The sequence below is a fragment of the Phocoena sinus genome, chromosome 20 (assembly GCF_008692025.1).
Source record: "Phocoena sinus isolate mPhoSin1 chromosome 20, mPhoSin1.pri, whole genome shotgun sequence".
Lineage (NCBI taxonomy): Eukaryota > Metazoa > Chordata > Mammalia > Artiodactyla > Phocoenidae > Phocoena > Phocoena sinus.
Genome location: NC_045782.1, coordinates 43935849 through 43952543, shown reverse-complemented (window position 1 = coordinate 43952543; position 16695 = coordinate 43935849). Strand labels below are relative to the sequence as shown.

At 52.3% G+C, this 16695-nt stretch overlaps 1 protein-coding gene across 1 annotated transcript in view; it reads right to left on the bottom strand.

Moving 5' to 3' along the window:
* Window positions 1-167: 167 nt before the first annotated feature.
* LOC116746199 (collagen alpha-1(I) chain-like) overlaps window positions 168-16695 on the bottom strand; it is a 23568-nt gene continuing 7040 nt past the window's right edge. Inside the window, exons 5-8 of the mRNA XM_032617495.1 lie at window positions 15613-15729; window positions 801-981; window positions 600-706; window positions 168-431 (exon numbers count right to left, since the gene is read on the bottom strand). Of these exons, the coding sequence (XP_032473386.1) occupies window positions 621-706; window positions 801-981; window positions 15613-15729 (384 nt within the window). The 3' untranslated portion in view covers window positions 168-431; window positions 600-620. The remainder of the gene's footprint in view (window positions 432-599; window positions 707-800; window positions 982-15612; window positions 15730-16695) is intronic.

Sequence of the window (16695 nt, the reverse complement as noted above, 5' to 3'; positions counted from 1 at the left end):
CGGGGCGGGGACCGAAGTTTCCTGGCCCGCCCCAGGCAAGGGCGCCGGCCCGAGGAGGGGCCGAGGCGGCCCCCTGCGAGATGCAGCCCGGGGGTGGCGGATGGGCCTTAGGTCAGGTTCTCACAAGGGAGGCTAGAAAGAAGCCCCCTAACGCACACACACACCTCTGAAACTGAGGGACCCAGCAGTTTGCTGGAACACCCCAGCCTGCCAGCGTGCCCTCCCCTTCCATCTCACAGCCTCGGCGCAGGGACCCGGGGCCCAGCGGTCTCTGACGCTCAATCTCCCGGCCTCGCCGCCCCAGGGCTCTCTGGACTCGGGAGTGACAAAGTGGGGGAGCTGTCCGCAGTGCCGCTAGTGCTGCCGGATAGGGTTAAGGATGGTCGCCCGGTCCAGCTTCTTCACGAGGCCCTGGGGGGAGAGGGTGTGGCCTGCGCGGGTAGGGGAGAGTTTAGCTTCCGCAGGCGCCTGGGGCGGTGCTCAGAGCCCCCGGCTCACCTGCGGACTGGGGAAGGGGGGCTGTCAGAAGGGGGGGGAGAATGGAGGAGCTGTTCTGGGAGGAGGGGGCGGGTAATAAAGCCACAGGAGCACTGGCACACCTGCTTTCTTCACACGAGCTGTCATTCGCTCAGGCAGAAACAGTCACAGACTTGCCGACTTTGAGAGCTAGCTACAAAGATGAGCGCAGAGATGACAGCAACCTCTCCTTCAACAGGGGAAGACATGAAGACTCAGGTTGAATGGCTTGCTCCAAGTCACTCCAGGTCTCCACACTCCCCATCAGTCTTTCCCTGTCTCACCACGCGTTCCTCCAAGTGACAAGCACGGGGGAGGGAGAGTGGCATCCTCTTGAGGCGGCTGGGGAGGCTGAGGGCTCGCTCCTAACTCCTCAGCATCGTGGTGTCTGTCCCCAGAGGCGGGAGGACCTACCCCCAGCAGACGCCGACAAAGGTGTGGGCAGGGCGACGGAGGAAGCACAGGCTGGGCAGAGGGAGCAGGGAAGGAGTCAGTGACAGCTGCTCAGGAGACCCAACCCATCCGCAGCTTGGGCACCTTGGGAATCACCTGGGCTCCTGGGTATCTGCGTGCCGGATGGCGCCTGGGGCTCTGAGGGACACGTGGGCTCGCTGTGCCCTCTGGAGTGTGTGCAGGAGGCTGTGTGGCCCGAGGCCGTGCTGAGCTGCCAGGTGACGTGGTGCCAGGGTGGTGTGTGAAAGGAGGGGTGAGGGAGGAAGGCGGGGAGAAGAGGAGGGTGGCTGCCCCAGCCCTAGAAGGGGGAGCAGGGCATCGTCAGTGCTGTTGTTCAACAGTGTGGGGGGAAGGCGGGAGGGGAGGAAGAGGAGTCCTGGGCCCCTGGCTTTCCTTCACTCCAGCGGACACTTCAGGGCTGGCGAAGTGGACACCTGTGATCAGAGCAGCCCCATCGAGGGCAGGGGCCCGGCTGAGGGCGACGCAGTGAGCTTGGCCTCTCTTCCTCAGAACTCGCCAGCTCTCGAGTGGCTCTAACAACTATGTTCTCCAGGCTTTGAGGGCAATGGGCCGTGTGTGCACAGTGAGCTGCTGTCTGCTGGGAGAGAGCAGTCTCTCCACCAGCTAAGGCATGGGTGGGGGGGATTTTGTGAGCGACACCCCTTCAGGCCCCAAAGAAGGGGTCCTGGAGCGGAAGGATGGGCAGAGGGGGTAGAGAGCCTGGCGCTTAGCTTGTGACCAGGGAGCCCTTCTCTTCTACCAGGAAAGAAACAACGTGGAAAGCTGAAGGGTTTGAGCAGGTCTGAGCAGGGCCTTGTCTCTGAAGAGCTCTTGAGCACCTTGTCTGGGAGGCTGGTAGGGCAGGGGTTTTGTTCCATGGCCCATCCTCAGCTCTAATGTGGCCTTGTGACGATGTCTATGGAACATCTGGGTTCAGCATGGAACAGCTTCGGCCTCATTGAAAAACCATAAAAGCAAAGGCTAAATGGGGTTGGAAGATAATCTAAAAGTAAATACAACTTACATCTGGATAGCATTTTAGACCTTTCTAAATTCTTTTGTGTAAATGATCTTATTTGATATTTATAATAACCTTGAGAGGTAGTAAAGAGATAAGGTCCTTTGTTCAGTCAGCTACCTCCCAGCTGCCATCAAAACAATGGAGATGGCTCTGAATCCTGCAGGAGGATGTAATTATGACCCCCCCAGAGGCCTGACCCACCAAGGAAATGCAGTCTGCTTGGGAGAGCTCCCCATCTCTCCACCTCTCTTCCAGGGGAGGACAGGTCACAAGTCACCACAGTTTGAGAAAAATATCCCTTAGAAAATATGCCCAACAATGGAATAAAATTGAGACCTGACCAATAAACACATGAAAAGATGCTCAATTCCATCGGTCATCGCAGAAATGCAAATCAAACCACAGTGAGATACCACTTCATACCCACCAAGAGGCCTAAAATCAAAAAGACAGACAATAACAAATGTTGAGGATACGTTGAAATTGGAGAACTTATACGTTGCTGGTGGGATTGTAAAATAGTACAGCCACTTTGGAAAAAACATTGGCAGTTCCTCAAAACTTTAAACAGAGATGCCATGTGACCTTGCAATTCCATTCCTAAGCATGACAGCCCCAAATGGGAAATAACCTAAATGTCCACCAACTGATGAAGAGATAATCAAAATGTGGTGTATTCATACCACAGAATATTATTCAGCCATAGAAGAAATGAAGAATTGACTGTTTGCTACAGCATGGATAAGCCTTTAAAACATGATGCTAAGTGAAAGGCCACATGTTGTAGAAATCCATTTACATGAAATGTCTGGAATAGGCAAATCCATAGAGACAGAAAGTAGATGAGTGGCTGCCAGAGGCTTGGGGGAGAGGAAATGGGAGTGACTGCCAGTGCTATGGAGTTTCTTTATGAGATGATGAAAATGTTTTGAAATTCGTAGTTGCACAACTCTGAATATACTAAATATACTAAAAACCACCAAATCATACAATTTAAAAGGGGGAATGTTATAGCACATGAATTATATCTCAATAAAGCTGTTATTAAAAAATACGCCCAAATGTTGACTTTTGTCATTCTGTGTTCATCAGGAATCTCACGATTATTGATTGGTTTTCAGAGGAGCCGTGGTTCTCTCACTGGATACCCACCTGCTCTTCTTTGTTTAGCCAAAACCTACCCATCTCTCAAAGACCAGATCAAGTCCTGCCTCTAACATGAACAGCTCTAGCTCCTCAACCAATGAGAATCTCGCCTTTCGATATTTATTCAGCATTAACTCACATGGACTCCAAAAGCCAGGTGTAGGGGAGATAGCACTGGATCAGGAGCCAGAAAAATCTGGGCCACACTTACAAGCCTTATGACCTGAGCAAAATAACCTCTCTGAGCCTCAGTTTCCTCATGTGTAAAACAGCTATAGACATTTTTACCCATTCTCCCTCTAAGGGTTTCTCCCTGAGTTGAGGAAGAGCTAAGGCACCAGTGTGGCTGGGGCAGGGGGAGACAAGAATAGGCTGAGTGTGGACAGGCGGCCAGAGCAGGGACCCGGTTATCTTGAGACGAGAACCCAGTGCAGTTGCTGGGTATTGGTGACAGGCTTTCATTTTTTAAAGTGTCTTCTTATAATGTAATATATGTTACATAGAATGTAAGTAGTATGTATATATGATATCTAATGTATATGTAAGTTATGAAGCATAATAAAGTGAGGACCCATAAATCCACTGCCCAACGTTACTCTTGTCTAGCTGTCTTCCCTTTCCCATCTCCCTCCCCCACACCCACATGCACCCACACCAGCTCCCCTGAATGCTATCTTTATCATTCTCCTGTGAAGAAGAGTTTCAGCACTCCGTGTGTATCTCTAAACATCACACTGTTTAGTTTTGCTTGTTTTAGAGCTTTATAAAGACGGCGTCACCTAGGTATGTACCTAAGAGAAATGAAAACACATCTGTGCGAAGACCTGCGTGCAGAGCAGTGTTACTCAAAGGAGCTGAACAGTGGAAGCAACCCGGACGTCCATCGCCTGGTGAATGGGTAGACAAAATGTGGTAGATCCACACAATAGAATATTAGTTGTCAATAAAAGGGAATGAAGTTCTGATACATGCTACAACGTGATGAACTCCAAAAACATTATGCTAAGTGAAAGAACCTAGACACAAGAGGCTACATATGGTATGATTCCATTTATATGTAATGTCCAGAAAAGTCAAATCTATAGAGACAGAATATAGATCAGGGGTTGCCTGGGGCAGGGGGTGGGAATGAGGAGTGACTGAAAATTGGCAGGAGGGTTATTTTGAAGGTGATGGAAATGCACTGCAATCTCAAAATAATCTATTCATCATTGAATTGTACACTTAAAATGGGTGAATTATGCTAAAATGTGGAAATGTAAATTACACTTTGATAAAGTTTTTTTTTTTAAAGGCATCATATTAGAGTCTTCTAAGGTTTGTTTTTTCTCTTACAATTACGTTTCTGAGACTTTGTCGTTGCTGTTGCATGTTTACAGTTCATTTATTTTTATAACTTTTTCATAGTCCATAATAATCCATCATGTGATTATGCCACATTTTTTTCTTCCAACCTCTAATCCTGTCACTGGACATGTGAGTTACTTCTTGTTTTCAGTTACTACAAGACAATTTGCCAGCAACATTCTCGCACATGTCTCCTTGGTATACATAAGTAACTATGTCTGTTGAATCTAATAATATCAGGCTTGTATACTGTATGTCTATTTTCACTTCATTTTTAGGAATTCATTTTTACTGTATTTTACGAAAGTATTATTCCCCCAACAAATTAAAAATCAAAACAAAACTGGTCCTCATTGAGAAATATTGCTCTAGGGAGTAAAATTTCTGGGCCAAGGATATGCAGATGTTCAGAGATATGCAAAAGTTCAAGGGGGTCCCAATGTCAAACTGCTTTCTAAAATAGTTTTACTGATTTGCACTCCTGTCAGCAGTGGATGGGAGCTTGCACACTGCCCCACATCTTCATCAACACTTAGTGTTCTCCTATTTTTAAATTTGTGCCAATTTTGTGGGCATGACATATTTTCATTCCTTTGTTCCTAATGAGGTTGAACATCTTTTTATATGTTTATGGGGAATTGTGCTTCCTCTTCTGTGCTATTCCTGTTTGTTTCCTTTGCCCTTTTCTTTTTTCATTTTCTTATCAACTCATACAGTTCTTTATATATTCTGAATATTAGTCCTGTGTCATTTAAATGTGTTGCAGAAATCATTCCCAGTATGTAACTCGTTTGAATTTCCTTGTGGTGTCTTTTAATAAGAGAAGGTCTTACTTTTTTTTCCTCTATTTTTCCTTTTTTTGGCTAGCTCCTCTCCATTCCTTGCAGATCATGCCTATTTCCTGGTCAAAGCCTCTGCACGGTCCCTGCTGAATTGATAAGCTCTGAGCTCTGAGCAGAGCATGCTCCAGCATCCAGCCTCGTCTCAGTCCCACTTTACACTCAGTAGTTTGTTCTGGAGCTCACGTTTTCACCCCTGAGTCTGTCCTGGCTGCAAAGACTTCCCTTCATCTGCTCATAGAACCCCATCGCTCCTCAAATCCCAGCTCTGGCACAACCTCCTCCCTTCCCCTCCGCTCCTCTTCCCTTTCCCCTCCCTCTCCCTCTCTTCTCCTTCTCTCTCTCTTTTTTTTCCCCACAGTCCAGAGGTCTTTTACTTTTTTACAGCTATCAAGCCATGAATTCACAGGGAATGCGTTCCAACGGTGCAGGCTTCTCTCACTGGTTCTCACAAAGCGGGACTCTCTGGGTGGAGCAGGCTGGCGCTTCAGCTGAACCCAAGTAAATTTCTTCCTTCTTTTTCTGATCATTTTCTTTCACACATTTCAGGAAGCTGTCTCTGCTGGTGGAGTAATCATAACTTAATTCTCTTGCCAAGAATCTTGCCCTTATCTTGTTTGTTTACAACAATGCCACCAGCCACATGCTGTGTGCACTGTAGACTCTTCCTGTTTTGCCATGGGGACACTGGTGGGGCGTTCCTTTTTAAACGGTGCCCCTTCCCTTCATGTCTACAACATCACCTTTCTTGTAGATTCACGTGAATGTGGCCAAAGGAACAGCTCCTTGTTTTCTGAAAGGCCTGGAGAATACACAGTAAGTGCCTCTCCTCCCCGCTTTTGTGTTGGTCACTTTGGTGAGTTACTGGAAAATGGTGGCTTGGGAGGAAAGGCACAACCTCCTCTTCATAGAAGCATTTCTTCTTCCTTGTTCAGTGGGCCCCAAGCCTGGCTAAGCATCAGATAACTGACAATACACAGGTTTTTGCCTATTAAAATGGAATAAATTTTACTTTGAATAAGTACAATTTATTAAATAGATACATTATTATAAAACATGGGATTCGTGAACAATGGGATGTTTGGAAGGGGAAGAGAGGTTAGGAAACGCTGGTCTCTTGCCAGTGATGGCCATGATATCCCTGACATCACCCTGCTTCCATTAGAACATTTCCAGGGACAAGAAGCTCACCGCTTTGGTGGGCTGGATTGCTCCAGCTGTTAGGAACTGCTTTCTTCTGTTGTGTCTCCTGCCTCACCATTTATACTTATTGTTCTTCACTCTGCTCTCTAGAGAAACACTTCGTCTTTTCTCTCTTTGGCACGACCATCCTCCAACAGGAGAGGTCTGTCTATCCAGGTCTCCTTTTCTCCAGGAGAAATCCATCACCTCCAGTGATTCCCGGGAAGAGATGGTTTCCAGATCTCTCCGTACCTGCTCATCCTCCTGTGACTGGATTGCAGAGCTTCCATATTCCTGGTAAACCGCACACCCGTGTTTGAGGAAGACCCCAGGGCTGGTCTAACCTCAGGGCTGGGGCAGAGGGGTCCTGATCCAGTTAATGTGAGTCTACTGGTGCAGCCCGAGGGCCGTGGCTGTTCTGGCTGCCTCACCGGCCCTGTGGCTCGTACTGAACCTGGGATTTGATGAAAACCCTTAGATGTTTTTTCGTGTGAAAAATTACCAGTTTGTTTCTGTGCATCTGACTTCCCCCTTGTCTGAACGCAGAATATATGTAAAATTCAATCTTACTGCTTTTGACTCAGCAATCCTATCTTTTGAGAAATTTTTCTTCACTCTCATGTCTCACTTTGTTCTTCCCCTCAGCTCCATGTCAAGCACAGATTTAGTCAGCAAGATATTGTTTTCTTTAAAATTTTGGCATCCCCAGGACAGTGCCCTATGGCAACCAAGCATCCGTGGACCCTGTCTGTGCTGTGCTCTGCCTTTGGGATGTCAGGCCCCTGACCCCAGGAAGCAGGGGAAGGGGAGGTGCACCGCAACCCTCCAGGCCCAGGCTGAGGCCCAGCTCTGCCACAGCTGTGGGTGGTGACGGTCAGGTCTGTCTCCCAGGCCGGGAACATCTGAGTAATCTTTAACTCACACCTGTCCTGTCTCCTCTTGCCTAATCTTGCCTGGTCTTCATTAAAAATGTCTCCCTCTGGGGAAGGGGAAGGGTGGGCTGTGACGAGGTGAGAGGGTGGCATGGACATACATACACTACCAAACGTAAGATAGATAGCTGGTGGGAAGCAGCCGCATAGCACAGGGAGATCAACTTGGTGCTTTGTGACCACCTAGAGGGGTGGGATAGGGAGGGTGGGAGGGAGGGAGGGAGACACAAGAAGGAACAGATATGGGAACATATGTATAACTGATTCACTTCGTTATAGAGCAGAAACAAACACACCATTGTAAAGCAATTATACTCCAATAAAGATGTAAAATAAAAAAAATATGTCTCCCTCCTTTTCTTTCATTCACTGGTTCCTCTGCACATTTCTCTTGAGACCATGGGGTGCAGGCACTGTGCTTGTGCTGAAGATGGTCTCACCAACACAGAATCCCTGGATGTTTTCTTTAGGGACTCTGGCGTGGCATGTGGGATCTTAGTTCTCCGACCAGGGATGGAACCCGCACACCCCTGTACTGGGAGCGCAGAGACTCCCTGGATTTTTTTTTTAATAAATTTATTTATTTTTTGGCTGCGTTGGGTCTTCGTTGCTGCATGCGGGCTTTCTCTAGTTGTGGCGAGCAGGGGCTACTCTTCATTGCGGTGCACGGGCTTCTCATTGCAGTGGCTTCTCTTTGTTGCCAGCATGGGCTCTAGGCGTGCAGGCTTCAGTAGCTGTGGCATGTGGGCTCAGTAGTTGTGGCTCGTGGGCTCTAGAGAGCAGGCTCAGTAGTTGTGGCGCACGGGCTGGCATCCGTGCCCCCTGCACTGGCAGGCGGATTCTTAACCACTGCGCCACCAGGGAAGCCCTCTCTGGATGTTTAACAGCAATTCCCACAGTGGTAACAGGCCCTGTGCCCCTCTGGGGCGTGTTGCTTGGGCTGAGCCATGAAAGGAGGGGTAGGACTTGATCAGGTCAGTCGCTGGAGGACTCACATTTGAAGCAGACAAAAGAGAAAGCAGTTTCCCCCGGTCAGCACACGGATGTGAGGGGGGTCTGGAGAGTAGGCTGCGGCCGCCAAGTCAAGGTAGGCAGTCAGACTTCCTCCTAAGGAAGGGCTCGCAGAGGGCAGTGCCAATGCCACAACTGCATTTCAGGGTGTTCAGTGAAGATAAGTGATTAGCAAACTCTGGAGGCCCAGAGGTGGCAGGAGAAGATAGGGCTCAGGGTCCCCCAGAGACTGAGGGAGGTGGTAGATTCAGGGTCTGCTGAGGGAGACAGGGGCCGAATGGATGAGGGCAGGGCGGGGAGGAGCTGAGGGGTGATGGTGCCTTGAAAGGCACGTTCCCAGGCAGCAAACATCCTAGAAGCAGGCTTGGGGGGTGGGGGGCAAGGAGATGAGGACTTGGTTTTGGAGGGCACTGGTCCTTCGCTGGGAGGAGGTGGGTGACTGAGCAGCCAGCTCTTCTCACTGCTGCCACCACCGGGCATCCTCCAGTCTGCTCTCCCTCCTGCGGCCCCCAGACCCTCTGCCCCCTTTTCTCTGCCTGCTTCCTGCCACTGGACCAGGCATCCACCCCAGAGAACCTTCCAGGAGGTGTCGAGTCCCTTCCCACTCCTGGGCTCAGTCACAGGCTCACCAAGTTTCCATCTCAATCAGCGTTAGGTGTGTGTGGCAGTGGCAGGTAAGAGCTGCCCCAAGAGAGCCCAGGAGGGTTCAAAACCCTGCCCAGCACCCCGGAAGGCAGGCTCCGAGCCCAGGGCCTTCCACAAAGCCAGGCCTAGTATTTTCACCAACATTAACAATCCCTCCTATTCTCTGGGGGCTGTGTGAGTGCTGGGGATGTGACAATGTATAATAATATCAGGCCATTTCTATGGAGCTGGGCATCTAAGCGCTTTACATATCTTAATTAATGTAAACCTCCCAGCAACCCTATGAGTTAGGTACTATTCGGTTCCCATTTTACGGATGAGGAAACTAAGGCACAGAGAGGTTAGTAAGTTGACTAAGGTTGCACAAGAGGTGGAGCCCAAGTGCAAAGTCAGACAAGTGCCCCCACTGTGAGCTGCCCCACTGCTCACTCCTCCCCCGCCTTCCAGAATGCTCACTGCCTTGGTCTACTCTCACCGACATGTCACGTTTCATATTCTTTACAGTCAGGATGTTCTTATCTTTAATTCCAAATCCTAAACCCACTTCCTCAGGTTCTGCCCCTAGTGAGGTTATCTCTGTTCACGGTCCCTGTGAGAACGTGAATGTGAGAGCGGGATGACACCTTCCTCTTCCTAGCTCCTCCCCCTTCTCCAGTCCCACCACTGTCCCCGCCTTCGGACAGACCCTCATCATTTCTGCCAGCTCCCTCCGCCGGGCTCCCCCATCTCTCTCCCTCTGGTCCATCCTTACAGCTGTGAGAATGAATGCTTGTCCCAAAGCACGGATCTGACCACAGCATCTGTTCCCCGAGAGCCCCTCCTGGCTCCACATCAGCTGGGGGATAAAATCCAAACTCCCGAGTGCATAGTCCAAAGTCCTTCCTGGTGTGGCCCCTGCCTCCTCCAGGTCCCCAGCTCCTGCCCTGCCTCTACAGGCCCCTCTGTCACCACTTCCCAGAGGCCAGTCCACTGGCTGGTCTGGCCTTTGATAAAGTGTTCGATAGTCAGCAATAAAGCAAGACAAACAAGAACAGTGAGATACATAAAATCGATCGGCCTACATCAGCCAAATTGCTAGCTGTCCTTTCTTGGTCACAATATCTTTTATTCTAAGTACTCTATTTTTTTTATAGTGAAAATGCTTCTTTCATAAAATGGTGCTGAGAGAAAAATGATGGATTTTTTCCCCTTAATGTCCTTACTTGGCAAACTAAAAAATGTCTGCAACTCTAGTCAGATTCCTTTTTTATTCTGACAATTCAGGGGTTCATGGAAGCTTGCCCCACTGGCATGCCAAGCAGACCCTGATCTCTTAGGTTTCTGAGTCTTTCCTGCCATTCATTCCTTCCCCCTGACCCAGGGCTGGTCATCACCCACCGTGCCTCAGGCCTGACCTTCCTTCTCGAAAAGCATGTCTGCAGCACCATCATATTCACATTTCCAGAGCCTGGCGCAGGCCCAGCCGCCCATGTACTTGGAGGTTTGCTGAGAGCTGACTAGAATGAATGAATTCCAGCCTTCTTTGCAGCGGGTTGAGTGTGTGGTGGTGAGGGGCAGTGGGTGGAGGTGTCCAGGCTTCCGCTGGCCTCAGCTGTCAGGCCGGGGCACGGCCAACTCTCTCCTGCTCTGAAGGCCCAGTTGGGTGCCAGAGACTCTTCCCCAACCCCAGTGGGGCCCAGGTCAAAGCTCGGAATCTTAACAGGCCCTAAAGTGCTACCCGGCACCTGTGTGTATCTCACTCATTGTTCCCAGGGGGTCAGGAAACCAAGTGAAACCACCCTTGCCCTGAAATGCTGGAGATCATCATCTCCCTCCTGGAAGCCCAGGAAACGTCAGGTCAGCCAGGAAAACAGAGGTGGAGGGAAGGGGGAGAGACCAAGAGAGAAGCTGAGAAAGAGAGAGACAGTCAGGGGAAACAAAACAGGGCCTGTTGTGGCAGCAGAGAGGGCAACGTGGGGGACCCAGAGAGCAGGGGGTCAGGAAGGACAGCTGTCATTGGAATGGTGGGCAGCGGAAGCATGGAGCCGGGGGTCTGGACAGCCTCCTGCTGGGCTGGGGAGAGGCATCCTCCTGGTGCCCTCTAATACGGTCTCCATCATAGGAGGCAAATGCACCTTTGGGGTCTGCCCCCCCCACATGTCCAGGGCCCAGGAAGGCCCTCTGAATGCCCAGGGCCCCTGAAAGGCCTGCAGCCCCCCTGCCATCTCCAGCAGCATCCTGGTCTCCACACCCCTTCCCTGGGACCCTTCAATAATCAAACTCCCTGGAAGGCATCAAGGATGGGTCAGAGGAGGGGTCCCTAAGGGAGAAAATGACATTTTGTCTTTTCGTTAACTTGGCGTAGTTTGCTTTGCTTTAGCAGGTACCACTTGAGAAGGCCATTTTTTTTTGGCCGTGCCGCACGGCATGCAGGATCTTAGTTCCCCATCCAGGGATTGAACCTGCGCCCCCTGCAGTGGGAGCATGGAGTCTTAACCACTGGGCCGCCAGGGAAGTCCTGAGAGGGCCTTTTATGCAGACATCAAGAAGAAAGTCTGGGGACTTCCCTGGTGGCACAGTGGTTAAGAATCCGCCTGCCAATGCAGGGGACACGGACTCAAGCCCTGGGCTGGGAAGATCCCACATGCCACAGAGCAACTAAGCCCGTGCGCCACAACTACTGAGCCCACGTGCCACAACTACTGAAGCCCACGTGCCTAGAGCCCGTGCTCCGCAACAAGAGAAGCCACCGCGATGAGAAGCCCACACACTTCAACGAAGAGTAGCCCCCGCTCGCCGCAACTAGAGAAAGCCCGCGTGCAGCAACGAAGCCCCAACGCAGCCAAAAATAAATAAATAAAATAAGATAAATTTATAAAAAAAAGAAGAAGAAGAAGAAGAAGAAAGTCTGTTGAGGAGATGGAGGCAGTGGCCTTCTGTGGCTGGGCAGAGGCCACCTCAGGTCACGCCCCTTGAGAGGGGGGTGGGTGGGTTGACCAATGTGCATAAGAGGAAGAAAGAACCTAAGCTGAGACCCTTTTGCCTTAGCAGACCTTCTCTGATGGCCAGCTGGCCAGGGAGGTGCTGGGGCTGCTGGGGAGAGACCTCTCCGTGGAGGAACATGGATGGGGCCGGGCTCCGCAGAGGGCCCAGTCGGACTCAGTCATCTTGCGGGGTAGCTGGTGCTGTTCACTGCACATGACGGCTGCTAACCTGGCCACCTGAGCGCTGCAGCGAGGCCATGGGGGGCGGGAAACAGAGCACGGGGTCTCTAAAGAGCTTAGAAGCTGGGCTCACTGGCAATGGCACCATTGGTCTTGACTCTGTGGCCAGCTGAAGCCAGGACTGAGCCCTGGGCCAGAATAAGCTCTTGGAGGTGCCTGGGTTTATCCGATGAGGAGGGGCCTGTGGAAGGGGAGAAAAACTCCTCCAGATGGATGACAGCACTCAAAGTTACACCCGGTTGGACTTGACACTGCCTTCCAAGCTGTGAAGGTACCACAGACAATGGGATGTTGGGATGGATGATGACTCCAAGCAGTATCCTTGCCTTCCAACAGCCTTAGTCTGTGGAACCTGAGAGATGGCACTTAGGGTCATCATTTATGGGCCCTGGAGCTTTGGGGTGAGCTACCCAGAAGCCTACCCAGAAGACCTGAGCTATCCATTGCTGCAGGAGCAGGAAGGCCTAGCTCTGACCCCTTGGATCCCTTCAAGAGCAGGAGGCATGACTGCCCCACAGGAGGCCATGAGGCAAGAGACTAGGGCACCAGCTGAGGGGCGTGGTTCTCCCTGGCACCAGCCCACCTCTTAGGGTCTCCCACTGGCTGGGAGGGATCAGAGGAGTGTGGCTTCTTGCGTGAGGGGAGTTCTGAGCTAAGGTCAGCGTACCTTCTAATCATCTGCTCTCAAATCAAGGACCAGATGGCCTGATAGGAGCACTCAGGCAGGAGGTGATGGCCAAGGTCAAGAGAAGTATAAAGCACGAGGGGAGGGGCAGAACAGAGCGGGGCAAAGGGAGACCTCTGACTCAGGACACGCAGGCTGCTGACTGGCTATGACCCTGGAAGAGTCACCAGCCTTAGCGCCCTCATCAGGGACAGTGCCTGGCCTGTCCTCCCCTTCGTTCTGCTCCTCTGGGCTCAGCTGCATCCTGCTCTGGAAGAGGGTCATCACAAAGCTACAGCCGGGAAGCACTGCCTGAGCCGTCGCCCATCTCCCGCCAGGGGCATCCTCGGGGCTGCGGCTTTGTCACCACACACCTTCGGCTCAGGGTGGCCTCCACATCCTCAGCACACTCCTAGCATGAGGCGTGTGGCTGAGAAACAGGGGGTGTGGAGCCAGAGCTGGAGTAGCTTTAGGAGCCAAGATGAGCTCTCAGCTGTCACAGGCTCTGAACAAAGTGCAGGAGTCCTGGCCCTGCGCGGTTTATGGCTGGTTAGTGGAGGCGATTAGATGGCTGTCAGCAGCAGCTCACGCCCTTCCGCTTCATGTCTCTGCTGACACCACCCCAAGCTTTAGCCAGTCCTCACCCCCGGCCTCACACCCTTGCCCTCCTGGGTCTTTCTTGCTCTCCACAATGCGCCTAGCACTCACATAGCAGGTCTTCAATGTTTCTTGACTGAGACTCAATGACTGATGGACTCGGAGAAAAGTGGGGAGGTGGGATTGAGGACACGACTGGGAAACACACCTCCTCATGGTTTCTTGTCTGGAGGGGAGCGCTGGCCTGGGTGGATGTCATGCCGGGGCTGGGCTCCAATGCCTCCTTCTCGGGCCGTACCACCAGCCACAGGTAAACCTGGGCTGGACCAGGGGAGCTTGGTGGTGCCCTACTGACCGGGACTGATGTCTGGATTCTCCAGTTGGTGATAGATGTGGTCCGTGCTCAGACACAACCACAACTATGTGCCTAGAGACACTTCTTCGACGCCCCAGGAGCCTCCGGTGGGGCCCCTGCTGCACACCTCACGTCTCCAACCTCTGCCCTCTCTAACGACCCGTTTACATCCCTGCTCTCTTGTCTGCACACGTGGCTGATTTCTCCTGTGTTGGGGGAAGAGGTGTTGGAGGACAGGGTGGAATGGAGATGGCCATGCACATTCCTGTCCTGGGACCTTTGGCCTTCTTCCCTCCTCTTTCAGCGGCTGGAATTACCTTTCCCTGGACCTTCACGTGGCTGCACCCTCACTTCTCTCTCCTCAGACAGCCTTTACTAGCACCCTCAACAACAGCCCTCCCTCCCGGGACACTCCATCCCCTTCCCCTGCTTAATTTTCTTTGTATCATCTGTTACTACATGCAATTAGGTTTGTGTGTGTGTGTTGTTTGTTTGTTTACCTCTTTTTTTTTTTTTTCCGCGGTACGCGGGCCTCTCACTGTTGCGGAGCACAGGCTCCGGACGCGCAGGCTCAGCCGCTCCGCGGCATGTGGGATCCTCCCAGACCGGGGCACGAACCCGTGTCCCCAGCATCGGCAGGCAGACTCTCAACCACTGTGCCACCAGGGAAGCCCTGTTTACCTCTTAATTATCTGTCTCCCCCACTTCACGTAAGTTGCATGAAAGCGGGGACCTTGTCTGTCTTATGGATTACTGTCTCCCCAGGGCCTGGGACGATGTCTGGCATAGGTAGATGCCCAATAGACCTTTGTTGAAAGAAAGAAAGGAAGGGAGGGAGGAAGGGAGGGAGGGAGGGGGGAGGAAGGGAGGGAGGGAAGAGGGGAGGGAGGACGGAGTGGGGAGGAAGGGAGGGAGGGAGGGAGGGGAGGGAGGAAGGGAGGGAGGAAGGGAGGGGGAGGGAGAGAGGGAGGGGGCAGGAAGGGAGGGAGGAAGGCAGGGAGGGAGGAGGGAGGGAGGGAGGAAGGGAGGGAGGGAGGGGGGAGGGAGAGAGAGAGGGAGGGAGGGAGGGAGGGAGGGAGGGGGGAGGGAGAGAGGGAGGGGGGAGGGTGAGAGGGAGGGAGGGAGGGAGGGGAGGAGAGAGGGGAGGAGAGGGGAGGGAGGGAGGGAGGGAGGAGGGAGGCAGGGAGGGAAAGAGGGAGGGAGAGGGGAGGAAGGGAGGGAGGAAGGGAGGGAGGGAGGGAGGGAGGGAGGGAGGAAAGGAGGGAGGAGCGGAGGGAGGGAGGAAGGGAGGAAGGGAGGGTGGGAGGAAAAATGGACTTCCTCCTGATCCCTCCCTCTCCCAGGGGGCTGCACAGAGCTCACTGAGAGCTGGGAAAGCCCACCCCTTCCACTGCCACCCACTTCAGGTGCCCAGTGCTGTTTTGCCACCTCCTGCACTGGGCCAGTCCCCTGCACCACCCCTGCCGCTTATGCCTCCCACGTCTGTTTGCTCAGGGCCAGCAGCAGTGAAAGCTGGCCTGACTGTTTCGTTCTCATCGCTTCTCCATCCAGCCTGCAGTGTTCTCTTGGCTTGTGGACTCTTGTTTATCTAAGTCTTGTTTTCCCAGACTTGGACCAACTTTGTGGGTCAGCCGGGAACCCACAGCCTGTGACACTCCTCAGCCCCATCCCCGCGCATGCTGGAGGTCGCAGGGGACTCACCGTCTTCACTGGAAGCTTTGCGGTTAGTCCCCCGCGTGCTGCCGCTCCCGCCACCATCGCTGCTGCTTCTGCTCGGGCTGCCGATTGATTTTCTGGCCTCCTTTGCTGCCCCTGAGGCTGGAAGATAGGATTTTCCCCCTGAGTGATTATTGTTCCATTTTAAACTCATCAAAGTAGCCATGTACTTTCAGATTCAAACCAGTTTTCTTTTCCAGCAAGTTGGGGCAAGTCCCCCAGGAAGTGGACCTGACGATGCCACCCCCGCTGAAGGATGCTCTCACCCTCAGAATACAGGTCAGCGGATGGGTCCTTCGACTATTTGCCACCCGAGTGCCACGCCCACCTCCCAGAGCTGGCACAGGGTTTGGTTCAGGCATATGAATTCCTGATTCCTAGTCCGGCAGTACTGGTTGGGCCTCCTCACCTGCCTTCCAGCCAACACTCCTGCTCTCTCCCTGCTGTCCCTTCACCAGGTTACCCCTGCTCGCCCTGCAGCTCTACGATTCTATGCCATGCCCCAGAAGCCTTCCCTGACCCTCACACCTGGGTTAAGTGCCCTTTCTATGTACTGTTAGGGCCTGACGAGAACAGGGCTGTGCCTGTCCTGTTCACTGTTATGCCCAGTGTCACCCAGCGCCTGGGACACTGAAGGGACTAGATAAAAACTGTTGTAAAGAGTGAACGAACTGTGTGTGTTTGCATCTTACAGTGTGTTAGGACTGGGGAGCCCCACCTCCAATGCCTTTGGTATTCACTGCAGCCCAAGATTAAAGCCTCTGGCTAAAGTGTGTGCTGAACAGGAGTTAACTGGGTGTTTCCGCCTGCTGGGGTAGGGACGCTTTGCTGGGAGGGGCCGGAACTGCTGGGAGGCCCTCTGTCCTTCCCACACAGGAGCAAGGGTAGGATTGCCAGACAAAATACAGGGTGCCCGTTAGATTTGAATTTTGGATAAACAGCAAATACATTTTTAGTATATTGCATGTCATACGTGGGACACACTTATGCCAAAAAAATATTAAATTCAAATGGAATGGGGCATCCTGGGGTATTTTCCTTCTTTTTAAGTCTGGGAACCCTAGCAAG